The following is a 27,276-nucleotide window of genomic DNA, read 5'->3' as shown; positions in this document are numbered from 1 at the left end:
ATGTTGAAGGATCAGTTATGGAAGGAGAAAAGAGAATATGAGTGTGTAAATTCAAGGATTATGCGGATTAAAGTAAAGGTTGGATGCGAAAAGTGGGACATAATAAGCGTGTATGCACGTGGATAAGACATGAATGTAGAGGAGAGAGAGAGATTTTGGGAGATGTTAAGTGAATGTCTAGGAATCTTTGAACCAAGTGAGAGAGTAATTGTGGTAGGGGACCTGAATGCTAAAGTAGGAGAAACTTTTAGAGAGGGTGTGGTAGGTAAGTTTGGGGTGCCAGGTGTAAATGTTAATGGGAGCCCTTTGATTGAACTTTGCAGAGAAAGGGGTTTAGTAATAGGTAATACATATTTTAAGAAAAAGAGGATAAATATGCATAAAAGATATGATGTAGCTCGAAATGACAGTAATTTGTTTGATTATGTATTGGTAGATAAAATACTTCAGGATGTGCATGTTTATAGAGGGGCCACAGATATATCAGATCACTTTTTAGTTGTAGCTACACTGATAGTAAAGGGTAGATGGGATACAAGGAGAATAGAAGCATCAAAGAAGAGAGATGTGAAGGTTTATAAACTAAAAGAGGAGGCAGTTATGGTAAGTTATAAACAGCAATTGGAGGATAGATGGGCTAATGAGAGCATAGGCACTGGGGTCGAAGACGTATGGGGTAGGTTTAAAAATGTAGTGTTAGAGTGTTCAGCAGAAGTTTGTGGTTAGAGGAAAGTTTGTGCAGGAGGGAAGAGGAGTGATTGGTGGAATGATAATGTAAAGAGAGTAGTAAGGGAGAAAAAGTTAGCATATGAGAAGTTTTTACAAAGTAGAAGTGATGCAAGGAGGGAAGAGTATATGGAGAAAAAGAGAGAGGTTACGAGAGTGGTGAAGCAATATAAAAAGAGAGCAAATGAGAGAGTGGGTGAGATGTTATCAACAAATTTTGTTGAAAATAAGAAAAAGTTTTGGTGTGAGTTTAACAAGTAAAGGAAGCCTAGAGAACAAATGGATTTGTCAGTTAAAAATAAGAGAAGAGTGTTATTAAATGGAGAGTTAGAGGTATTTGGAAGTTTGAGGGAATATTTTGAGGAATTGTTAAATGTTGATGAAGATAGGGAAGCTGTGATTTTGTGTATAGGGCAAGGAGGAATAACATCTTGTAGGAGAGAGGAAGAGCCAGTTGTGAGTGTGGTCGAAGTTCGTGAGGCAGCAGGTAAAATGAAAGGAGGTAAGGCAGCCGGGATTGATGGGATAAAGATAGAAATGTTAAAATCAGGTGGGGATATAGTTTTGGAGTGGTTGGTTCAATTATTTAATAAATGTATGGAAGAGGGTAAGGTACCTAGGGGTTGGCAGAGAGCATGCATAGTTCCTTTGTATAAAGGCAAATAGGACAAAAGAAGTGCAAAAATTATAGTGGGATAAATCTGTTGAGTATACCTGGTAAATTGTATGGTAGAGTTATTATTGAAAGAATTAAGAGTATGACGGAGAATTGGATAGCAGATGAACAAGGAGGCTTTAGGAAAGGTAGGGGGTGTGTGGACCAGGTGTTTACAGTGAAACATATAAGTGAACAGTATTTAGATAAGGCTAAGGAGGTCTTTGTGGCATTTATGGATTTGGAAAAGGCGTATGACAGGGTGGATAGGGAGGCAATGTGGCAGATGTTGCAGCTGTATGGAGTAGGTGGTAGGTTACTGAAGGTAGTGAAGAGCTTTTACCATGATAGTGAGGCTCAAGTTATTTCCCAGTAAAAGTAGGCCTTAGACAAGGATGTGTGATGTAACCGTGGTTGTTTAATGTATTTATAGATGGGGTTGTAAGAGTAGTAAATGCGAGGGTCTTGGCAAGCGGCGTGGAGTTGAAAGATAAAAAATCACACATAAAGTGGGAGTTGTCACAGTTGCTCTTTGCTGATGACACTGTGCTCTTGGGAGATTCTGAAGAGAAGTTGCAGAGGTTGGTGGATGAATTTGGTAGGGTATGCAAAAGAAGAAAATTAAAAGTGAATACAGGAAATAGTAAGGTTATGAGGATAACAAAAAGATTAGGTGATGAAAGATTGGATATCAGATTGGAGGGAGAGAGTATGGAGGAGATGAATGTTTTCAGATATTTGGGAGTGGACGTGTCAGTGGATGGGTCTATGAAAGATGAGGTGAATCATAGAATTGATGAGAGGAAAAGGGTGAACGGTGCACTTATGAGTCTGTGGAGACAAAGAACTTTGTCCTTGGAGGAAAAGAGGGGAATGTATGAGAGTATAGTTTTACCAATGCTCTTATATGTGTGTGAAGCATGGGTGATGAATGGTACAGCGAGAAGGCTGGAGGCAGTGGAGATGTCATGTCTGAGGGCAATGTGTTGTGTGAATATAATGCAGAGAATTCTTAGTTTGGAAGTTAGGAGGAGGTGCGGGATTACCTAAACTGTTGTCCAGAGGCTGAGGAAGGGTTGTTGAGGTGGTTCGAACATGTAGAGAGAATGGAGAGAAACAGAATGACTTCAAGAGTGTATCAGTCTGTAGTGGAAGGAAGGCGGGGTAGTGGTCGGCCTAGGAAAAGTTGGAGGGAGGGGGTAAAGGAGGTTTTGTGTGCGAGGGGCTTGGACTTCCAGCGGGCATGCGTGAGCGTGTTTGATAGGAGTGAATGTAGACAAATGGTTTTTAATACTTGACGTGCTATTGAAGTGTGAGCAAAGTAACATTTATGAAGGAATTCAAGGAAACCATCAGGCCCAACTTGAGTCCTTCGGATGGGAAGTACAGTGCCTGCACTCTGAAGCAGTTTAAAAACTGTAGTGTATAGCACCCTTCTGGCAAGATAGTGATGGAGTGAATGATGGTGAAAGTTTTTCTTTTTCGGGCCACCCTGCCTTGGTGGGAATCGGCCAGTGTGTTAATAAATAAAAAAAAATCTATTTGGCTCATCTGTGTCTTCACCTTTCAATTGTGGCCCCTTGTTTCTGTGTCCCATCTTCGAAACATCCTGTTTCTATCCACCTTATCAATTCCTCGCAGTACTTTGTATGTCGTTATCATGTATCCTATAGCCCTCCTGTCTTCTAGTGTCCTCAGGCCAATTTCCTTTTACCTTTCTTCGTTGGGCATTCCTCTTAGCTCTATAACTGGTCTTGTTGCAAACTTTTGCACTTTCTGTAATTTCTTGACATGCTTGACCAGGTGTGGCACTGCAAATTGGTGCTGCATACTCCAGTACAGACCTGACGTACACAGTGTATAGAGTCTTGAACGATTCTTTACTGAGGTATCAGAACTCTATTCTTAGGTTTGCCAGGCTCCCATGTGCTGCAGCTTTTATCTGGTGGATGTGCACCTCAGGAGATGTGCTCAGTATTATACTCACCCCATGATCCTTTTTCATGAGTGAAGTTTGCAGTCTTTGGCCATGTAGCCTATACTCTGTCTGCGGTCTTATTTGCCCTTCTCCGATCCTCATGACTTTGCATTTGGCAGGGTTAAATTCAAGGAGTCCAAGGTGCTCAAGGAGAATATGATGTCCAGTCTTGCTGGTTCATCCTTACCTTTATCTCTGGTAGTGTCCCTAACATGTTGATGCATGAGGCTTTCCAGTATCACATCCATTATTTTGGCTCTCCATGTTTCGGGACCCCCATGTGGCTCTAGGTTTTCCCAGTCAGTCTCCATAACTAGTAACTTTGCTCGACTCGTGTGAACTCTTCTGGCCACCTCACCCAGTATGTCCGCCATTGCTTTGTTACTCTCTCTTTGTATTCTTCTCTTTGCCTCCTGCAGTTCTGTGGCAGGTTGTACAACAGTGCAATGACTGCCTTATGTCACCCAGACTGAATTATATCTACAATGGAGTCCCTTTAGCTCATTTGGTCTATTCCTTCCATTTCTTAAAATCCTCATCAGTTTTAGATGAGCAGTGCAACTCCTCCTTCCTCTCTGTTCCCTCTATCTTTCCTCAGAATCTGATATCTGGGTGGGGCAACTGATTCTTTCATGCCACTCTTCACACTTATTTGTTATTCTATTCGCATTCATATACCAAACCTTCAGCTTCTTCTCCAAAACTGCAGTCTGGGGAGAACCCTGGGGTTGGAGGAGCAGGAGACTTGGTGGGAAACAATGAGGAGTTGTTGTGAAGGTGGAGTTTGTGATGAGGGGGATAGGGGCAGAGGGTATGGTGTGTAGGTTTTTGGTTAGATTGTTTGGTTGCATTGGGGTTGTCATGGTTGAGGTCCTTCTGTAGGTGGTTCTAAGGGAGGTTGTGTTTGCTCTTCCTCCTGAGGCTGGATTCTCCTTCTCATCTCTGTCTTTCCCTCTCTTTCCTCCTTGTGTCTTTGTATGCTCTCTTTCAGTTTCTTCCTTCTTGAGTTCAGTCGTGGTGAAGGGACGCCCTCCAGTATGTCGATGTGTCCCTTAGGATCCTGCAGGATCCTGTTTTGAGCCAATTCTGCCTTGAAAATCACTTTGATTGGCTTGTTTCTTTCCTCTGTCAAACCCCACTATTCTCAGATCAACTGGATCATGATGTCCTCTCGTATTGCTTTCATGATGCTTTCACTTGCTTTTTTCCCCTGCATTAATGCTTCATAAGTTTCCCCTTCAGCTTCCTGAAGACCATAAATGAAAACTGACTCTCCCTTTCATCCTCCCACTGCATTTCCCTTTGCATCCCTTGAGTCGATTTAGTTGCCTCCATTGCAGCATTCCTTCCTTAAATCTCTTCTCTATCTGATGTCCCTGTGCTCAGTGATCTGTAATTTTCCCTTCTCAGCTTTTCCTGGGCATTGCTATGGTCTGTTAGGGCCTCTGAATATAGCTTAGCTCTTTCATTCTCTTCAGTCCCCTCATTTGCTCCTGGTATGCTACTCGTCTTTTCTCAGGCTCCAAAGTAGTCTAACAGTCCTTCAGCATACTGTATAACTCCTGTGTTCCCTACAGTCCCCTGTTTTGTGACTGATGTAACAGCTCCCAATGCCATGTCCGTACTATTCTTTGGATCTTTAGACTGTTTCAGATTCTTCAGTATCTCTTCTAAGCTCTATATCTTAGCTTCTCCTGCTGTGGCTTGTACCTCCCATTTCCTGCTCTCTGCAGAGATCCTCTCCTGCATTTTCCTGCCAAGCTCTTCTAGCTTCCTTCCCCACTCTTCTTCCTTTTTCACGAGCTCTACCACCCATTCTTCCCTCCCAGGCACATCCACCAGATCCCTGGTTCTCTGATCTTTGATAATCCATTTTTTTTCATCAACATAAGAAGAAAAACTTATGTTTTTATGTGGTCGTTTGCCACGTGTGTTCGTGAGTGAGTGTATGAGTGTACTCACCTAGTTGTGGTTGCAGGGGTCGAGTCACACCTCCTGACCCCTCCTCTTCACTGGTCGCTACTAGGTCACTCTTCCTTTTCCAAGAGCTTCATTATACCTCTTCTTAAAGCTATATATCGATCCTGCCTCCACTACATCACTTCCCAGACTATTCCACTTCCTGACAACTCTGACTGAAGAAATACTTCCTAACGTCCCTGTGATTCATCTGACACTTCAACTTCCAACTGTGACCACTTGTTGCTGTGTCCCATCTCTGGAACATCCTGTCTCTGTCCACCTTGTCGATTCCTCTCAATATGTTATATGTTATCATATCCCCTTATCTCTTCTGTCCTCCAGTGTCATCAGGTCGAGTTCCCTTAACCGCTCCTTGTAGGATATACCCCATAGTTCCGGGACTAGTTTGTTATAAACCTTTACACCTTGGTTAAGTGTGGGTTCCAAACTGGAGCTACAAACTCAAATATGGCCCTGACATACACGGTGTGCAGAGTGCAGAATACCTCCTTATTGAGATGCCTGAATGCTAATCTTAGGCTTAGTCACCCCAATGCTGCAGCAGTTATTTGGTTGTTGTGAGCCTCAGATGCGTCTGGTGTTATGGTCAGCAAAAGATCTTTTTCCTTGAATGAGGTTTGTGGTCTCTGGCCCCTTAGACTGTACTCCGTCTGCATCCTTCTTTGCCTTCCCCAATCTTCATGTCTTTACACTTGGATGGGTTGAATTTCAGGAGCGAGAATCTGGACCAGCCCTTCAGCCTGTCTAGATTCCTTTGTAGTTCTGCCTGGTCCTCATCCGATTGAATTCTTCTCGTTAACTTCACATCATATCTACCAGAAACAGCACCGGTCCTAGGATTGACCCCTGTGGAACCCTGCTTGTCACTGATACCTTGTCACGTACCATGACTCGTTGTTGCTTAACTGTCAGGAATTCTTGATCCATTGCAGTGTCTTCCCTGTTATACCTGCCTGGTCATCCAGCTATTGCAACAATCTCTTGTGTGGAACTATGTCAAAAGCCTTCTTACAGTCGAAGAAAATGTAATTTACCCATCCCTCTCTCTCTTGTCTTACTGCTGTCACCCTGTTATAGAAATCGATTAGTTCTGTGACAGAGGATTTCCCGTCCCTGAAACCGTGCTGGTTGTCATTAATAAGCTCATCCCTTTCTAGGTGCTCCACCATTCTTCTGATAATCTTCTCCATGACTTTGAATACTATACATGTTAGTGATACTAGTCTGTAGTTTTATGATTCGTGTCTGTCTCCTTTTTTAAAAACTGGGACTATGTTTGCTGTCTTCCATACCTCAGATACTCGCCCTTTTCGATAGATGTGTTGAAAATTGTTGTTAGTTGTACTCATAGTGCCTCTGCTCCCTCTTTCAGGACCCATGGAGAGATGTCATCCGGCCCAGCTGCCTTTGAGGAATCTAGCTTACTTAGCAGCCTCTTCACTTCCTTCTCGGTTTATGTATTGTGTCCAACACTTGGTTGTGTACACCACCCCTCTGTCTTTCTGGAGTCCCTTCTATTTCCCCTGTGAATACTTCTTTGAGTCTCATGTTGAGCTTCTCACATACTTCAAGGTTGCTTCTTGTAAACTACCCTCCTTTTTACCTCAGCCTGATTACCTGGTCATTGACTGCTGTTTTCTTCATGATATGACTGTACAACAGCTTCCGGTCAGACTTGGCTTTTGTTGCTATGTTATTTTCGTAATGTCGTTGGGCCTCCCTCCTTACTTCTGCATATTCATTTCTTGCTCTTCGACTACTCTCTTTGTTCTCCTGGGTGCTTTGCCTTCTATACTTCTTCCATTCTCTAGCACACTTGATTTTAGTCACTCACTCTACACCTCTGGGTGAGCCAAGGGCTCATCCAAGGCCTTCTTGTTATGTCTGTTGCCCTTGGGTACAAACCTCTCCTCCGCTTTCTTGCATATTGTTGTCACATATTACATCTTTGCATTTACTGTTTTCCTGCCAATTCTCTGTCCCATTGGACCTTGTACAGGAAATTCCTCATGCCTGTGTAGTCTCCTCTCTTATGGTTTGGCTTCATTCGTCCTGCCCTTCCTGGCTCCCTCTTCACTTGTAACTCTACTATGTCATAACTAGCTCCGAGGGACCTTTCATATGTGCACTGCTCAAGGTGAATACTAGGTCCAATCTTGCTGGTTCATCTTCTCCTCTCTCTTTGGTAGTTTCCTTAACGCGTTTATGCACAAGGTTCTCCAGGACCACCTCCAATATGATTGTCATTCACGTTTCTGGGCCCCCATGTGGCTCCAGGGTTTTCCAGTCAATTTCCTTGTAACTGAAGTCACCTATAATCAATAGCTTTGCCCTGTCCACACAGGCCCTTCTGGCTACTTCAGTTAGTGTGGCAATCATCTCTCTGTTACTCTCATCATATTCTTGTCCTGGCCTCCTGTTATTCTTGGGTGGGTTGTACATCACTGCAATCACCACCTTGGGACCTCCAGTCTGAAGTGGTCCTATTATGCCGTCCCTTGCTTCTTCTGTCTTCTCTCTCCAACTCCTCAAAATCCCATTAATTTCTGATGAGCAGTGCCACTCCACCTCCCCTCCTGTTCCCATTGTGTTTCCACAGGATCTGATATCCATTTAGAAAGATGGCATCTGTTATTATTCCATTGAGCTTGGTTTCTATGAGAGCTATGATGTTCTGTGATGCTTCTTTGATTCTTTCATGCCACTCCTCTCACTTATTCATTATTCCATTAGTGTTGATATACCATACCTTCAGTTTACTCTCCACCATTGTGTTCTGTGGGGGTTGTGAGAATGGGGGACCTGGCAGTGTGCTGTGGGATTCTACTACATAGTATGGGGTGGGGGCTGTGAGTGTGAATTGGGCTCTGGAGTTGTGAGGGTCGGTCTGTGTGTGTTTGTGCTTGTTTCTCTGCCCATCTCTGGTTGTCCTCTGCTGACTCTATCCTTGTCTCTCTCTCTAGCATCTTTCGTTTGTGTCCTCTCCCTCAGCTGCTGTCATTCTATTCTCGTTCTGTCACGGTCTAGGAACACCTTGTATGTTGATGATTCCTTCAGCAGTAATTTTTCTTGCAGCATCCTTTTCCATACTGTTTCTGTCTTGAAAATCAACTTAATCAGCCGATTTCTCTCCCTCATGTACCCCCGTATTCTCTGAAAATTTATTATCTCAGTCATGTCCTCCTCACCTATTTCTTTAATGATGTTTTTAATCTCTTGTTTTTCTTTCTGGTGTCTTTCATTGTGTGTCCTCCTTTCGCTCTTCTGAAGCCCATGAATAAAAATCGACCCCTCCCTCTCCTCCACCCATTGCCTTTCCCTCTGTGTCTCTGGGTCACACTTGTAGATAGCACTTGCAGATAATACTTACTGAAGTTGTTACAGGCCTGAGAAAGCCTTCACACACCTGAATGATAGTGACAGTGAGTACAGTGTCACCTGAATCTCAATTCTTACTTTTACCTGTAACTCTTGGTAGCTTGGTCGTGCCTCTGGATGGGACCTGTCCTTTTCTCTACCTGCACCCCCTTCACTTATTGTTATCCCTGCTCCTAACAGTTCTCCCCCTTCATTTCTTGGCCTTGTTTGGTAGACTGATTGAGCCTTAGCAAAAGTCTTGTCTCCTTCCTTTCCATTGGACTCCTCATTTAATATGGGTGTACGGGCTTCAGATGCCATGTGTCCTCTGAGCAATAGCCCTGTAACTCACTTCAGTATATTTACTTCATATTGTCGGGCCCATATCTTGGCTTCTGTGGCATCAGCCTGCTACTCCTATTTCTTCTTCTTCTCTGCCTCAATGTTCTCTATTTTCACAGAAAGCTTGCCTAGTTTGCTCTCCCACTTTTGTTCCATTCTTTTACATTCTTCTTCCATCAATTCATCATTCCCAGGTCCATATTCCTCTCAACCTTTGTCTTCCCTTCAGGGCCCCATTATTTTTTTTGTTTTTTTCTCGGTTAGGTTTTGTAGTGCGTGTGTGTCCTGTTTATGTGTGTGTGTGTGTGTCCGTGCATGTGTGTGTGTGTGTGTGTGTGTGTGTGTGTGTGCGTGCGTGCATGTGTGTACTCACCTAGTTGTACTCACCTAGTTGAGGTTGCAGGGGTCGAGTCCAAGCTCCTGGCCCTGCCTCTTCACTGGTGGCCACTAGGTCACTCTCCATGAACCAGGAGCTTTATCATACCTCTGCTTAAAGCTATGTATGGATCCTGCCTCCACTACATCTCTTCCCAAACTATTCCACTTCCTGAATACTCTGTGGCTGAAGATATACTTCCTAACATCCCTGTGATTCATCTGTGTCTTCAGCTTCCAACTGTGTCCCCTTGTTGCTGTGTCCAGTCTCTGGAACATCCTGTCTTTGTCCACCTTGTCAATTCCTCTCAGTCGTTATCATGTCCCCCCTATCTCTCCTGTCCTCCAGTGTCGTCAGGTTGATTTCCCTTAACCTCTCCTCGTAGGACATACCTCTTAGCTCTGGGACTAGTCTTGTGGCAAACCTTTGCACTTTCTCTAGTTTCTTTACATGCTTGGCTAGGTGTGGGTTCCAAACTAGTGCCGCATACTCCAATATGGGCATAACCTACACAGTGTACAGGGTCCTGAACGACTCCTTATTAAGATGTCAGAATGCTGTTCTGAGGTTTGCCAGGCACCCATATGCTGCAGCAGTTATTTGGTTGATGTGCGCTTCAGGAGATGTGCCTGGTGTTATATCACCCCAAGATCTTTTTCCTTGAGTGAGGTTTGTAGTCTCTGTCCCCCTTGACTGTACTCCATCTGCAGTCTTCTTTGCCCTTCCCCAATCTTCATGACTTTGCACTAGGTGGGGTTGAACTTCAGAAGCCAATTGCTAGACCAGGTCTGCAGCCTGTCCAGATTCCTTTGTAGTTCTGTCTGGTCTTTGATCGAATGAATTCTTCTCATCAACTTAACGTCATCTGGAAACAGGGATACTTCGGAGTCTATTCCTTCAGTCATGTCGTTCACAAATATCAGAAACAGCACTGGTCCTAAGACTGGCCCCTGTGGGACCCCGCTGGTCACAGCTGCCCACTATGACATCTCGCCACATACCATGACTCGTTGCTGTCTTTCCGACAAGTATTCCCTGATCCATTGTAGTGCCTCCCCTGTTATCCCTGCTTGGTCCTCCAGTTTCTTCATTAATCTCTTGTGTGGAACTGTGTCAAACACCTTCTTGCAGTCCAAGAAAATGCAATCCACCCACCCCTCTCTTACTGCTGTCACCATGTCATAGAACTCATTAGGTTTGTGACACAGGATTTCCCGTCCCTGAAACCATGTTGGCTGCTGTTGATGAGATCATTCCTTTCTAGGTGTTCCACCACTCTTCTCCTGATAATCTTCTCCATGACTTTGCATACTATACATGTCAGTGACACTTGTCTGTAGTTTAGTGCTTCATGTCTGTCTCCTTTTTTAAAGATTGGGACTACACTTGCTGTCTTCCATGCCTCAGGCAATCTCCCTGTTTCGATAGATGTATTGAATATTGTTGTTAGTGGTACACATAGCGCCTCTGCTCCCTCTCTCAGGACCCATGGAGGGATGTTATCCGGCCCCATTGCCTTTGAGGTATCTAGCTCACTCAGAAGCCTCTTCACTTCTTCCTCGGTTCTGTGTGTCATTTCTTGTTGTCTCTCCTCCTTCCTTCCTTAGCCTGATTACCTGGTCCTTGACTGTTGTTTTCCTCCTGATGTGGCTGTATAACAGCTTCAGGTCAGATTTGGCTTTTGCTGCTATGTCGTTTTCATATTGTCGTTGGGCCTCCCTTCTTATCTGTGCATATTCGTTTCTGGCTCTACGTCTGCTCTCCTAATTCTCCTGGGTCCTTTGCCTTCTATATTTCTTCCATTCCCTAACACACTTGGTTTTTGCCTCCCTGCACCTTTGGGTGAACCATGGGCTCATCCTGTCTTTTTCATTATTCCTGTTACCCTTGGGTACAAACCTCTCCTCAGCTTCCTTGCACATTGTTGCTACATATTCCATCATCTCATTAAATGGTTTCCCTGTCAGTTCTCTGTCCCACTGAACCCCGTTCAGGAAGTTTCTCATTCCCTTGTAGTCCCCTTTCTTGTAGTTTGGCTTCATTCGTCCTGGCCTTCCTGTTTCCCCCTCCACTTGTAGCTCTACCATGTATTCGAAGCTTAAAATCACATGATCGCTGGCCCCAAGGGGTCTTTCATATGTGATGTCCTCAATGTCTGCAGTACTCAAGGTTAGTACTAGGTCCAGTCTTGCTAGTTCATCCTCTCCTCTCTCTCTTGTAGTGTCCCTTACATGTTGGTACATGAAGTTTTCAAGTACCACCTCCATCATCTTAGCCCTCCATGTATCTTGGCCCCCATGTGGCTCCAAGTTCTCCCAATCGACCTCCTTGTGGTTAAAGTCACCCATGATCAGGAACTTTGCCCTGCATGCATGAGCTCTTCTGGCCACTGCAGCCAGTGTGTCAACCATCGCTCTATTGTTCTCGTCATACTCTTGCCTTGGCCTCCTGCTGTTCTGTAGTGGGTTATACATCACTGCAATTACCACCTTGGGACCTCCAGAGTGAAGCGTTCCCGCTATGTAATTGCTTGCTTCTCCGTTGCCTTCTTTCTCCAGCTCATCAAAATTCCATCAGTTTTTGATCAGCAGCGCCACTCCTCCACCCCCCCTGTTCCCTCTGTCTTTCCTCAGGGTCTGGTATCCCACTGGAAAGATGTCATCTGTTATCATACCTGTAAGCTTGGTTTCTGTGAGAGCTTTGATGTCCAGTGATGCCTCTTTGACTCTTTTGTGCCACTCCTCCCACTTATTGTTATTCCATCAGCATTTGTGTACCATACCTTCAGTTTCCTTTCCAACACTGTGGTTTAGGGGGCCTGTGAGGGTGGGAGCCTGGTAGCATACTGTGGGATTCTATAGCTGGGTGTTGGGTGGAAGCTATGAGTATGGATTGTAGTTTGTGTTGGGATGGTGTGATAGGTTGTGGGGTTCTGAGGATAGTTGTGTGTGTGCTTGCCGTTGCTGCTCTGTTCTACTCTGATTGACCTCTGCTGGTTAAATCCTTGTCTCCTTTCCTAGCTCCTTTTGCTTTTTTGTCCTCTCCCTCAGCTGCTGTTTTTCTGTTTGTGTTCAGTCTCTATCTAGGAACACCCTCTTGTACTCTTCTGAGTATTTCAACTGTGGTTTCTCTTGGAGGATCCTGTTCTGCACTGTTTCTGTCCTGAGAATCACCTTGATCAGTCGTTTTCTCCCCTTCAAGTACCCCCCTATACTCTGAAAATTTACAATCTAGCCCATGTCTCCTTCACCTATTTTTGTGATAATGTTCTCAATCTCCTTTCTTTCTTGCTGCCATCTTTCAGTGTGTGTCCTTTCCTCTCTCTCCTGAAGTCCATGAATAAACACTGATTTTGCCCTTTCCTCCTCCCAATGCCTCTCCCTCTGTGACCCTGGTTCCAATCTGTACGTGGTCATTTTCTCCCTTGTTTTTTCCAGTGGCTTTTGGTAGCATGGTTGTACCTCTGCCTTTGACCTATCACCCTCTCCATCTGCACCCAGCTGCTCTCCCCTTTCACTCCTTGGCCCTTCTTGGCAGGTTGATATGACTTTAGCATATTTCATATCTCCTTCCTTCCTGTTCAGCCTCTCAGCTTCATATGGTGTGTGTTCTCTGGTCAATGCCCCTGTAACTTGCTTCAGCCTGTTTACCTCAACTTCTAGGCCCCTTATCCTGGCTACTGCAGTTTCGACTTGTGTCTCCCAATTATTCTTCTCTTTCTCCAACCTCTTTTAATTTCACAGAAATCTCTGTCTCCATTTTTTCAGAAAGCTCTCCTAATTTTGTCTCCCACTCTTGTTCCATCCTTTTCCACTGCTCCTCCATCCACTCCTCCCTACCAGAACCATTCTCATCTGATCCCTGGTTCCTGCGAGTCCTCACCATTTTTTTCTTTTTGTTTTTTCCTTCTTTTTTCCCTTTCTTTTTTCTTTTTTTCTTTTCTTGAAAGAGAAAAGAGTGAGAGAGAGAGAGAGAGAGAGAGAGAGAAAGAGAGAGAAGGGAAAGGTAGAAGAAGAGAAAGAGGGGGGGTGTGAGAAGGTCAAAGGGGGAAAGAGAGAGGGAAAGAGAGAGAAGGAAAAGGTAGAAGGAGAGAGGGGGAGAGTGAGAAGGGAAAAGGGGGAGAGAGAGAGAGCAAGAGAGAGAGAGAGAGAGAGAGAGAGAGAGAGAGAGAGAGAGAGAGAGAGAGAGAGAGAGAGAGAGAGAGAGAGAGAGAGCGAGAGAGAGAGAGAGAGAGAGAGAGAGAGAGAGAGAGAGAGAGAGAGAGAGAGAGAGAGAGAGAGAGAGAGAGAGAGAGAGAGAGAGAGAGAGAGAAGAAATGGGAGAGAGACAGGGGGAAACAGAGGGGAGAGAGAGGGGAGAGACAGGGGAGAAGGGAGAGAGAGGGGGAGATGGAAGAGAGAGAGGGGAGAGAGAGGATAGGGGGAGAGAGAGGGGAGGAGGGAGAGAGAGAGGAGAGGAGGGGAGAGAGAGGGGAGAGAGAGAGATGGGTAATGGGAGAGGGGAGAGATAATGAGAGGGGGAGAGATGTTAGAGGGGGGGAGGTGTTAGATTGAAGAGATGTTAGAGGGGAGAGATGGGAGAGGGGAGAGAGAGAGATAAGTAAAGAGAGAGATAGGCAGAGATAGGTAGAGAGAGAGATACGTAGAGAGAGAGATAGGTTGTGAGAGAGATAGGTAGAGAGAGAGAGATAGGTAAAGAGAGAGCTATAGGTAGAGAGAAATATGTAGTGAGAGAGATAGGGAGAGAGAGAGAGAGAGAGAGAGAGAGAGAGAGAGAGAGAGAGAGAGGGGTAGAGAGAGGTAGAGAGAGAGATAGGCATTGAGAGAGAAAGAGAGGGGAGAGATGGGAGAGAGGAGAGATAGGTAGAGAGAGAGATGGGTAGAGAGAGATAGGTATATATATATATATATATATATATATATATATATATATATATATATATATATATATATATATATATATATATATATATATATATATATATATATATATGTATATATATATATATATATATATATATATATATATATATATATATATATATATATATATATATATATATATATATATATATATATATAGGTAGAGAGAGAGAGATAGGCACTGAGAGAGAGATGGGAGAGAGGAGAGATAGGTATATATATATATATATATATATATATGTAGAGAGAGAGATAGGTATATATATATATATATATATATATATATATATATATATATATATATATATATTATTATTATTATCACACTGGCCGATTCCCACCAAGGCAGGGTGGCCCGAAAAAGAAAAACTTTCACCATCATTCACTCCATCACTGTCTTGCCAGAAGGGTGCCTTTACACTACAGTTTTTAAACTGCAACATTAACACCCCTCCTTCAGAGTGCAGGCACTCTACTTCCCATCTCCAGGACTCAAGTCCGGCCTGCCGGTTTCCCTGAATCCCTTCATAAATGTTACTTTGCTCACACTCCCAACAGCACGTCAAGTATTAAAAACCATTTGTCTCCATTCACTCCTATCAAACACGCTCACGCATGCCTGCTGGAAGTCCAAGCCCCTCGCACACAAAACCTCTTTACCCCCTCCCTCCAACCCTTCCTAGGCCGACCCCTACCCCGCCTTCCTTCCACTACAGACTGATACACTCTTGAAGTCATTCTGTTTCGCTCCATTCTCTCTACATGTCCGAACCACCTCAACAACCCTTCCTCAGCCCTCTGGACAACAGTTTTGGTAATCCCGCACCTCCTCCTAACTTCCAAACTACGAATTCTCTGCATTATATTCTACACCACACATTGCCCTCAGACATGACATCTCCACTGCCTCCAGCCTTCTCCTCGCTGCAACATTCATCACCCACGCTTCACACCCATATAAGAGCGTTGGTAAAACTATACTCTCATACATTCCCCTCTTTGCCTCCAAGGACAAAGTTCTTTGTCTCCACAGACTCCTAAGTGCACCACTCACTCTTTTCCCTCATCAATTCTAGATTCACCTCATCTTGCATAGACCCATCCGCTGACACGTCCACTCCCAAATATCTGAATACGTTCACCTCCTCCATACTCTCCCTCCAATCTGATATTCAATCTTTCATCACCTAATCTTTTTGTTATCCTCATAACCTTACTCTTCCTGTATTCACCTTTAATTTTCTTCTTTTGCACACCCTACCAAATTCATCCACCAATCTCTGCAGCTTCTCTTCAGAATCTCCCAAGAGCACAGTGTCATCAGCAAAGAGCAGCTGTGACAACTCCACTTTGTGTGTGATTCTTTATCTTTTAACTCCACGCCTCTTGCCAAGACCCTCGCATTTACTTCTCTTACAACCCCATCTATAAATATATTAAACAACCACGGTGACATCACACATCCTTGTCTAAGGCCTACTTTTACTGGGAAAAAATTTCCCTCTTTCCTACATACTCTAACTTGAGCCTCACTATCCTCGTAAAAACTCTTCACTGCTTTCAGTAACCATATATATATATATATATATATATATATATATATTTATTAATTTTTTTATTAACACACTGGCCGATTCCCACCAAGGCAGGGTGGCCCGAAAAAGAAAAACTTTCACCATCATTCACTCCATCACTGTCTTGCCAGAAGGGTGCTTTACACTACAGTTTTTAAACTGCAACATTAACACCCCTCCTTCAGAGTGCAGGCACTGTACTTCCCATCTCCAGGACTCAAGTCCGGCCTGTCGGTTTCCCTGAACCCCTTCATAAATGTTACTTTGCTCACTCTCCAACAGCACGTCAAGTATTAAAAACCATTCGTCTCCATTCACTCCTATCAAACACGCTCACGCACGCCTGCTGGAAGTCCAAGCCCCTCGCACACAAAACCTCCTTTACCCCCTCCCTCCAACCCCTCCTAGGCCGACCCCTACCCCGCCTTCCTTCCACTACAGACTGATACACTCTTGAAGTCATTCTGTTTCGCTCCATTCTCTCTACATGTCCGAACCACCTCAACAACCCTTCCTCAGCCCTCTGGACAACAGTTTTGGTAATCCCGCACCTCCTCGTAACTTCCAAACTACGAATTCTCTGCATTATATTCACACCGCACATTGCCCTCAGACATGACATCTCCACTGCCTCCAGCCTTCTCCTCGCTGCTACATTCATCACCCATGCTTCACACCCATATAAGAGTGTTGGAAAAACTATACTCTCATACATTCCCCTCTTTGCCTCCAAGGACAAAGTTCTTTGTCTCCACAGACTCCTAAGTGCACCACTCACCCTTTTCCCCCCATCAATTCTATGATTCACCTCATCCTTCATAGACCCATCCGCTGACACGTCCACTCCCAAATATCTGAATACATTCACCTCCTCCATACTCTCTCCCTCCAATCTGATATCCAATCTTTCATCACCTAATATTTTTGTTATCCTCATAACCTTACTCTTTCCTGTATTCACTTTTAATTTTCTTCTTTTGCACACCCTACCAAATTCATCCACCAATCTCTGCAACTTCTCTTCAGAATCTCCCAAGAGCACAGTGTCATCAGCAAAGAGCAACTGTGACAACTCCCACTTTATGTGTGATTCTTTATCTTTTAACTCCACGCCTCTTGTCAAGACCCTCGCATTTACTTCTCTTACAACCCCATCTATAAATATATTAAACAACCATGGTAACATCACACATCCTTGTCTAAGGCCTACTTTTACTGGGAAATAATTTCCCTCTTTCCTATGTACTCTAACTTGAGCCTCACTATCCTCGTAAAAACTCTTCACTGCTTTCAGTAACCTACCTCTCCTACACCATACACCTGCAACATATATATATATATATATATATATATATATATATATATATATATATATATATATATATATATATATATATATATATATATATATATATATATATATATATCTGAATGTCTCATACAAGACTATAAATTTTTCCACACTGAGAGGGTCACTAGGAAGGATGGTAGGGTGGCGATGTATGTCAGAGACAAGATATTAAATTAGAAGCGTCGGCCACAGAAACTACTTTTTGCAGTTTTTCGAGTATCGTAAAAAACTAATTTTGGGTGTGATTTACAGGCCCCCAAACCTTGATAAAGAGTGCAGACAACTTCTATGAGATTAAATTCATAAGGCGTCTAGAAACGAAAATATTGTATTAATGGGAGGTTTTAACTTAAGACATACTGATTGGAGCAATTTGACAAGAAATCTGGATTCTAGCGACTTTCTTGATACGATTCAAGACTGCATTTTAAAACTGTGCAGAACCAAATAGAGGAAATAACCTGCTTGACTTGGCTCTTGCCAACAAGGAATCACTAATTAATGATCATGAGGTTAATGATAAGCCTGGGGAAAGCGACCACAAATCACTCAGTTTCAATATATTATGAACTTACTTAAATAACTGCAATCAAGTCTCTGTCCCTAACTTCTGCTTAGCCAATTTTATAGGACTGAAAAATTACCTGGGTGGGTTGAAATGGAATGATCTGACTCTGGGTCAGGTAGTTGGTGATGACTGCCAATATGGCATTTTTCAGGGCATAGTTCTAGCTGCACAGACAACTTATATTCCAAATAGGGAAATTAGATCATACAAAAATGATCCTGAATGGTTAAACAGTCTGTGGAGACAAAGAAGGTCTTCCATGGAAACAAAGAGGGGAATGTATGTGAGTATAGTTATACCAATGCTCTTATATGGGTGTGATGGAAGGATGGTGAGCATTGCAACAAGCAGAAGTCTGGAGGCAGTGGAGATGTCATGTCTGAAGGCAATGTGAGATGTATATTGCAGAGAATCCGTAGTTTGGAAATTAGATAGTGCGGGTTACTAAAAGTATTATTCAGAGGGCTGAGGAGGGGTTGTTGAAGTGGTTTGGACATTTCGAGAGGATAGAACAAAATATATTGACTTGGAGAGTGTATTAATCTGTAGTGGAAAGAAGGCGGGGTAGGGGTCGGCCTAGGATAGGATGGAGGGAGGGGGTGAAGATGGTTTTGCGTGCGAGGGGCGTGGATTTCCAGCAGGCTTGCATGAGCGAGTTATGAGAGCAAATGGAAACGAATGGTTTTAATGACTTGACGTGCTGTTGGAGTGTGAGCAAGGTAACATTTATGAAGAGATTCAGGGAAACTGGAAGCCAGAGTTGAGTCCTGGAGGTGGGAAGTACAGTGTCTGCACTCTGAAGGAGAGGTGTTGATATTGCAGTTTTTTAACAGTAGTGTATTTGCACCTCTAGCAAGGCAGTTACCAGAAGTGAATGCTCGGGTGTTGGCCAGAGGTGTGGGGTTAAAAGATAAAGAATCTAACAAAGTGGAAGTTGTCACAGTTGCTCTTTGCTGATGACACTGTGCTTTTGGGAGATTCTGAAGAGAGGTTGCAGAGGTTGGTGGATGAGTTTAGCAGAGTATGTAAAAGAAGAAAATTAAAAGTGAATGTAGGAAAGAGTAAGGTGATGAGGATAACAAAAAAAATAGGTGACGAATGACTGGATATCAGATTGGAGGGAGAGAGTAAGGAGGAGGTCAATGTATTCAGATATTTAGGAGCAAACGTGTCGGCAGTAGATGGGTCTATGAAAAATGAGGTGAATCATAGAATTGATGAGGAGGGAAAAGGTGAGTGGTGCACTTAGGAATCTGTGGAGACAAAGAACTTTGTCCATGGAAGCACAGAGAGGATTGTATGAGAGTGTAGTTATACCAACACTCTTATATGGGTGTGAAACATGGGTGGTGAATGATACAAGGAGAAAGCTGGAGGCAGTGGAGATATCATGTCTGAGGGCAATGCATGACGTGAATATAATAAGAACAGAAGAATGGAGGAACACTGCAGAAGGCCTATTGGCCCATACAAGGCAGGTCCTTATCAAAACCACCACTACCTAAAGCTACCCAAGTATTTACTCCCGTACCCACGACACCAATCAAACCCAGCCACTCCCACACATTATTTGTCCAATCACTTTTTAAAGCCACCCAAGGTCCTAGCTTCTATCTCCCTGCTCGAAAGATTATTCCACGCATCCACAACTCTGTTCGAAAGCCAGTACTTACATATTTCCTTTCTAAATCTAAATTTATCCAAATTAAATCCATTATTTCTGGTTCTTACCTGGTTCGACATCCTCAGTACCTTATTAATATCACTTTTGTTTATGCGCATCATCCACTTATACACTTCGATATCTCCCCTCATTCTACGTCTCTCCAGAGAGAGAAGATTCAAGGCTCTAAGTCTATCTTCATACAGGAGATTCCTTATACAGTAAATCATTTTAGTCATTCTTCTCAGTATGTTCTCCAATGAATCTATATCCATCCACCTTTCAGACCAAGATTTTAGTTTGTCCAAATCCTCCGGGAGTTCACTGCTATCTTCCTCAGAATGAATCATACGGCCTATTTTTGTATCATCAGCAGATTTGTTCATGTCACTTGTAATTCCTTCATCAAGGTCATTAATGTAAATTATGAACAATAATGGGACTAAAACTGATCCTTGTGGAACGCCACTAGTGATTAGTCCCCATTTAGATTTGACCCCATTAATAGAAACTCTCTGCTTTCTATTGGAAAGCGATGCCTCTATCCATGCTAGAACTTTACCTCCTATACCATGAGCTGCCACTTTTCTTAAGAGTCTTTTGTGAGGTATTTTATCGAAGGCTTTACTGAAAGCCAAATAAACAATATCATATTCTTTATCACTGTCTACTGCCTCAAATGTTTTATTGTAAAATATTTTATTGTCATGCAGGAACGACCTCCCGTGAACCCATGCTGAGATTCATTAATCAATTTATTCTCTTCAAGGTGACTTCTAATGATATCAGCTCAAATTGACTCTAATAATTTGCCTTGTATAGACCTCAGGTTTATTGGACGGTAATTTGATGGAATGGACTTATCCATTTTAGATGGAGGCATTAAACACGCTCGTTAATGGCTGCTAAGTTCCATCTTGCATTCTTTAAGTACTGTGGAAAACAACTCGTCTGGTCCCGGGGACTTATTTTGTTTCAGTTCATCTATATGTTTGATAACCACGTCCCTCGTGACAGTAATATTCGTTAATTCGAATTCTTTAGGAACTGAATAATTGTTGATTTTTGGAATCTCATTTACGTCTTCTTGTGTAAAGACAAAAAATAGTCATTAAATAAGGAACACATTTCCAGTTCATTATCCGTCAGCTGTCCATTCCCAGTTTTCAGAGGTCCTACTTTTTCCTTCACCTTCGTCCTATACACTTGAAAGAACCCCTTTGGATTAGTCTTTGATTCATTAGCAACTCTAATTTCATAGTCACGTTTAGCCTTTCTAACCCCATTTTTTACTTCCCTTTTAAACTGAACATATTGGTCACTAAGGTTAACCTATCCTCTGTTGATAGGCCTATAAATTCCTCTTTTCTCCCTTAATAGATGTTTTAGCCTCCTGTTAACCCATTTGGGATCGTTATTATTTGACCTAATTTCTCTCTGGGGAATGTATATACTCTGGGCACTGTGTACATTATTAAGAAAAAAATCTTAAACGCAGATCCCTTCGTAATCATAAGTATGATCATCGTCAATAAAATAATTAGCTAGGTTACCACAATCTAGATTAGACAGGTGTTCCCTAAGTCCATTATAATCGGCAGAACGAAAATCGGGGACTTTTACCGTGTTATCCATATTCTGGTACTCCCAGGTAATATTAAAACTATTGGATTGTGATCACTTGGGCCAACAAGCTCTTCAGTGATCTCCAGATTATTTGCGAGGGTTTCTTTATTTGACAAGACTAGGTCGAGCAAATTATTTCCTCTGGTGTTAATGTTGCAGTTTTATAACTGAAGTGTAAGCGCGCCTCTGGCAAGACAGTGATGGAGTGAATGATGGTGAAATTTTCTCATTTCTGGGGCCACCATACCTTGGTTGGAGACGGCCGATGGGTTCGAATCCTCGGCTAGTCGCAGTGTTGTCAATGATTTAATACCACTCGTTCGAGGTTACAATAATATAAAATACTGATCGTGAAGACTAGTACACCAAAGAGGAATTACAATGAAATTAGCTCAGAGGCACTCACACCATTTTATGTCCTTAGACCAAGGTAAAACACCTAGATCTGCTGGGTGCTTGATTTCTGTAAGACTGTGTGGTCCTGTGGGTTAGAGCGCCATGTGATTTTCGCTCACCATGAGGTGGGCCAAAACGACATGGGTTCTAATCCTCAGGAAGATATATATATATATATATATATATATATATATATATATATATATATATATATATATCATTTACCAAACTGCGGCAGGTAGGACTCGATCCTACGAACCTTATATTGCCTCCTGAGACAGCCCAATGTACACATCGCCTTACCACTTGAGCCAGCGATCCTACAAAAATCATGTATGCAGCTAAGCTACATGTTTTTCTCGTGATCTGATGACAGTCGTGGCAGTGGTATCTCGAAGATTAATTTCAGCCTCCTCCTGTTTGAATACCCACTTCAACAAGCAGTCTATATAGCAATGAAATCACGTTGTGTTGTCTCCTGAGGCGGTATAAGGTTCGTAGTGTATTTATATCCACGAACAAGTAGTATTTAGTCAATAACAACACTGCGGTTAGCTGGAGGATCGAACCGAACCCCTGTTGTTTTAGCCCGCCTCATGGTGAGCGAAAATTCACGACGCTCTGAACCACTGTACCATACAATGTTACAAACAACTTGAGCTTAGCGAACTGGGCTTTCTTCAAGTTGCGAAGACATACGATGCAATCACACCATCGTATGTCCTCGCAACTTGAAGAAAGCCTAGTTCGCTAGGGTCAAGTTGTTTGTAGGATTGTATGGTCCAGTGGTTTAGAGCGTCGTGAATATTTGCTCGCTATGAGGCAGGCTAAAACAACAGGGGTTCGATCCTCCGACTATCCGCAGTGTTCTTATTGATATGTGTGTGTGTGTGTGTGTGTGTGTGTGTGTGTGTGTACTCACCTATTTGTGGTTGCAGTGGTCAATTCATAGCTGCTGGCCTCTTCACTGGTCGTTCCTAGGTCCACTTTCTCACTGCTCCATGAGCCCTTTCATACCTCTTCTTAAAGCTATGTATGGTTCCTGCCTCCACTGCATCAATTTCCAGACTGTTCTACTTCCTGACAAATTCGTGACTAAAGAAATACTTCCTAACATCTCCGTGACTCATATGAGTCTTCAACATCCAATTGTGACCCCTTGTTGCTGTGTCCAATCTCAGGAACATCTTGTCTCTGTCCATCTTGTCAATTTAAATTAGTCATATATCTTAAATTACCAGATTTTATGTTACATGTGCAGTGTTCTCTTCTCGTTATAATGAGGTTTATTTCTGGTATACAGCAGTGTGTCAAGTGCTGGGAACTCAGCTGCCTGCTTACTCTGGGAGGATGTCGTTAAGTTCCTTCCATACTTCAGGAACATTGATGATCAAGGAGCAACAAAACCTCTGAAAGTCATTAGTAAGTAATTTAAATTGTAATTTGGTATTATTAGCAGAAACGATTCCATAATGAAGCATTATCCATTCACAGTCTCAAAACTTCTTGCTTGTCTTTAGCATCTTTTCAAAAATATTATTTCTAATATTTTTACATTGACTTTTTTTTTTGTCTCAACGTTCGTTCTTTACATTAAGCATAAATAAAGCGAATATACATACTGTTGTGCAAGAATGGTATATAATACCGACAAGATAAAAATTAAGACACATGTTCAACACACGTATCTTTATTGTAGACGTTTCGCCATCCAGTGGCTTTATCAATACAAATTCTAGGACATAGCTTGAAGACAGTAGAACTATGTACAGAAGATGAGGTAATCAGTCCCTCAACCTAGGAGCAGGTGCGAAGAGCACCATAGTCGTGGAGATTCTGAAGCAGAAGAAAGGAGCCTGGCGCTTATATAGTAACGTCAGGTGTAGCAGACGAGGGCATAGTCACTGGTAGGCGGGATTCCCCAGTGGAAGTAGGTCCTTCCCAAAGAGATGGGTTAGTTGTAGTAGTAGTTGTCGTAGTCGTGAAGGTTATGTACATGTCCTCAGAATTAAGATTCCATGATGTTGCAGTGTCTGACAAGTTGTGTACGAATGGTATATAATGGTATAATGGTGTCTTAATTTTTATCTTGTCGGTATTATATACCATTCGTACACAACATGTCAGACACTGCAACATCATGGAATCTTGATTCTGAGGACATGTACATAACCGTCACGACTACGACAACTACTACTACAACTAACCCATCTCTTTGGGAAGGACCTACTTCCACTGGGGAATCCCGCCTACCAGTGACTATGCCCTCGTCTGCTACACCTGACGTTACTATATAAGCGCCAGGCTCCTTTCTTCTGCTTCAGAATCTCCACGACTATGGTGCTCTTCGCACCTACTCCTAGGTTGAGGGACTGATTACCTCATCTTCTGTACATAGTTCTACTGTCTTCAAGTTATGTTCTAGAATTTGTATTGATAAAGCCACTGGATGGCGAAACGTCTACAATCAAGATACCCAGATGTTGCACGAGTATACATACTGCATATTGTATGATGGTAAACATGTATATGCCACGATAGGTCTCACAGCAGTTGTTAGGTGTCACTGATCGGGTAATGAATTATGTGTTCTTGAAAGGGAGACCTTGAGGTGGTTCTCTTATTTTATATTTCTCCAGCAATTGTTTTTTTTATTTCGTTTATAAAGAGAGAAGCTTCCTCCAGTCACCTTCAACTTATCAGTTTCGCTTTACGGTAATTATTACAAAATTCCTACAACTATTGGTATGTAGATGTTCTGTGATCAATATTGAAGAATCCATTACATTGCTTCACAAAGCCTCTGCTGTTTGGCTTTAAATAGTCAACAACGATGTTTCCTACTTCGACTGTGACGCTGAGTCAAAATGAAGTGTTTAGGTTAACATTTACATTTTTAAGAGTAAAATAATGTGTAAAATCATATTAAATAAATTACGTAAAGTTTATCTCTTGTGAAACACTTAAATTTTTGATCACTGATGCATCTCACAGACAGAAATATTCATTTTGTTTATAAGAAGGAAAAGTTGTTACCTGGAGTATACCAGGAGAGGGTTTCAGGGGTCAATGTCAGGCGGCCAGGTCTGGGACCAGGCCTCGTGGTGGATCAGGGACTGATCAACCATGCTGTTTTTGCTGGCCACATGCAACATACAGCTTACATACGAACCACAGCCCGGCTGGTCAGATATTGACTTTATGTGCCTGGCCAGCGCCTTCTTGAAGACAGCCAGGGGTCTATTGGTAATCTCCCTTATGTATGCTGGGAGGCAGTTGAACAGTCTTGGGCCCCTAACACTTACTGTGTTGTCTCTCAGTGTACTCGTGGCGCCCCTGCTTTTCATCGGGGAAATGTTGCATCTCCTGTCGAGGCTGTTGCTTCCATATGGAGTGATTTTCGTGTGCAAGTTCGGTACCAATCTCTCTAGGATTTTCCAAGTGTAAATTATCATGTATCTTTCTCGCCTGCATTCCAGGGAATACAAATCAAGGGACTTCAAACGTTCCCAGTAATTTAGGTGCTTTATTGTACTTATGTGTGCCGTGAAATTTCTTTGTACACTCTCTAGGTCAACAATTTCGCCTGCCTTGAAGGGGTCAGTTAGTGTACAGTAGTATTCCAGCCTAAAGAGAACAAGTGATTTAAAGAGAATCATCAGGGGTTTGATGTCCCTAGTTTTGAAGGTTCTCAATATCCATCCTATCATTTTTCTAGCACATGCAGTAGATACATTGTTGTGGTGTTTGAAGGTGAGATCCTCTGCCATTATCACTCCCAGGTCCTTCACATTATTTTTTCGCTCTATGATATGGTTAAAATTTGTTGTATAACCTGATACTGTTTTAATTTTCTCTGATTTCCCATATGAGAGTAGTTGAAATTTCACTTCATTGAACTTCATTCTGTTTTGGGTGGCCCTTTTGAAGATTTGGTTGATGTCTGCTTGGAGTCTCGCGGTGTCTTCGATGGAGGTCACTGCCATGGTGATCCGGGTGTTTACCTGGAGTTTACTTGGAGAGAGTTCCGGGGGTCAACGCCCCCGCGGCCCGGTTTGTGACCAGGCCTCCTGGTGGATCAGAGCCTGATCAACCAGGCTGTTACTGCTGGCTGCACGCAAACCAACGTACGAGCCACAGCCCGGCTGATCAGGAACCGACTTTAGGTGCTTGTCCAGTGCCAGCTTGAAGACTGCCAGGGGTCTGTTGGTAATCCCCCTTATGTATGCTGGGAGGCAGTTGAACAGTCTCGGGCCCCTGACACTTATTGTATGGCCTCTTAACGTGCTAGTGACACCCCTGCTTTTCATTGGGGGGATGTTGCATCGTCTGCCAAGTCATTTGCTTTCGTAGTGAGTGATTTTCGTGTGCAAGTTTGGTACTAGTCCCTCTAGGATTTTCCAGGTGTATATAATCATGTATCTCACCCGTCTGCGTTCCAGGGAATGCAGGTTTAGGAACCTCAAGCGCTCCCAGTAATTGAAGTGTTTTATCTCCGTTATGCGCGCCGTGAAGGTTCTCTGTACATTTTCTAGGTCAGCAATTTCACCTGCCTTGAAAGGTGCTGTTAGTGTGCAGCAATATTGCAGCCTAGATAGAACAAGTGACCTGAAGAGTGTCATCATGGGCTTTGTTGAGAATTTGGCCTTACCTGCTGTGTTTATTATATATATAAACACTTAGCTGATAAATGACAGCAAATCGTCTTCTCAGCCGCCCCTGCAGACGAGGTCTAGAAGCTGTCGAAACCATCACAACAGTGGGCTGTCAAGAGATACAATTTGTAAGTATAAATTACCCCTAGGGGGTGTTATGTCAGCATATTTCATTCGATGATGGCTGACGAATACTTACTTGTTTGGACTCAAAAGTCCACACCTTACTGCCGATTATAGGTTGATTACAAACTCCTTGTGACTCAAGAATTGCGCAATCCCCCGATCTACAAGAAATTCGTAACATACCTTGCTCTTTGTAACGTGAGCTATGGTGTTCTCAACACCTTCGACAGATATCGGTGACTTGATAGAAGCTGAAGTGTCCTTGGATGTCCACGTCTTCCATTGTCTAGGAAACGCACACTGGTACACTATGTTCAACAAGATTCGTCTTTATTGTTCACAATGTATCACAAGAGAAGCTGATCACACTTCTCTTAAGTGTTTATTGTGTTGTGTGAGACACTTTATTCACACTAACGCACAGATCAGTGTCCTTTGCTGGTTATCCTGGCGTCAGTGTCTCGTAGTAGAGTCAAAGTTAGTCTGCCAGACGCTACAGGGCTCCATCCCGTCACTGTCCCCAGCACAAAAAAAAAAACGCTGACCTAGTACCTTGCATCCTTGTCACCTCCTCGATGAAGCAAAGCAGAATGTTTGTTTCTTGCTGTCTTAATCATAGACAACAATGTACACTAGTTTTACTATGGTAATAAAGTGGGAGCAGGATTTTCCTTAATTGTCCTGCTAAGTAAGAGATGTACTGTCTCTTATAAAAATACACGTTGCAACACCGCTGCAAGGAGCAGAGGTCATTTGACCACGCATACGGCATCTGTGATCAATTACTCACTCTAGCAGTAAACAAGACGCTCGCCCCTTCTAGTGGCCCCTCAGGGCTGAGAGGGCTGAAGGGGGCTGAAGGGGGCTGATACCCCCCTCCTGGAGAAAATTTCTCCACACTGGGGGGCGGCAGAGGTTCGCTGCAGGTGAACTATTCATCACTTAACATTAATTTGATTTTCTCACTCGCCACCACTG

General features: G+C 43.0%; 1 protein-coding gene across 1 annotated transcript in view; it reads left to right on the top strand.

Moving 5' to 3' along the window:
• Nucleotides 1-27,276, top strand: part of LOC128687540 (sodium-coupled monocarboxylate transporter 1-like) — a 161,722-nt gene that overhangs the window by 10,564 nt on the left and 123,882 nt on the right. The window contains exon 2 of the mRNA XM_070083975.1: nucleotides 22,821-22,939. Coding sequence (XP_069940076.1) covers nucleotides 22,821-22,939 — 119 coding nt within the window. The remainder of the gene's footprint in view (nucleotides 1-22,820; nucleotides 22,940-27,276) is intronic.

Source organism: Cherax quadricarinatus, chromosome 11, assembly GCF_038502225.1.
Source record: "Cherax quadricarinatus isolate ZL_2023a chromosome 11, ASM3850222v1, whole genome shotgun sequence".
In the NCBI taxonomy this organism is placed as follows: Eukaryota; Metazoa; Arthropoda; class Malacostraca; order Decapoda; family Parastacidae; genus Cherax; species Cherax quadricarinatus.
The sequence above is the reverse complement of the archived record's forward strand: the minus strand, read 5'-3'. Positions and strand labels throughout refer to the sequence as shown.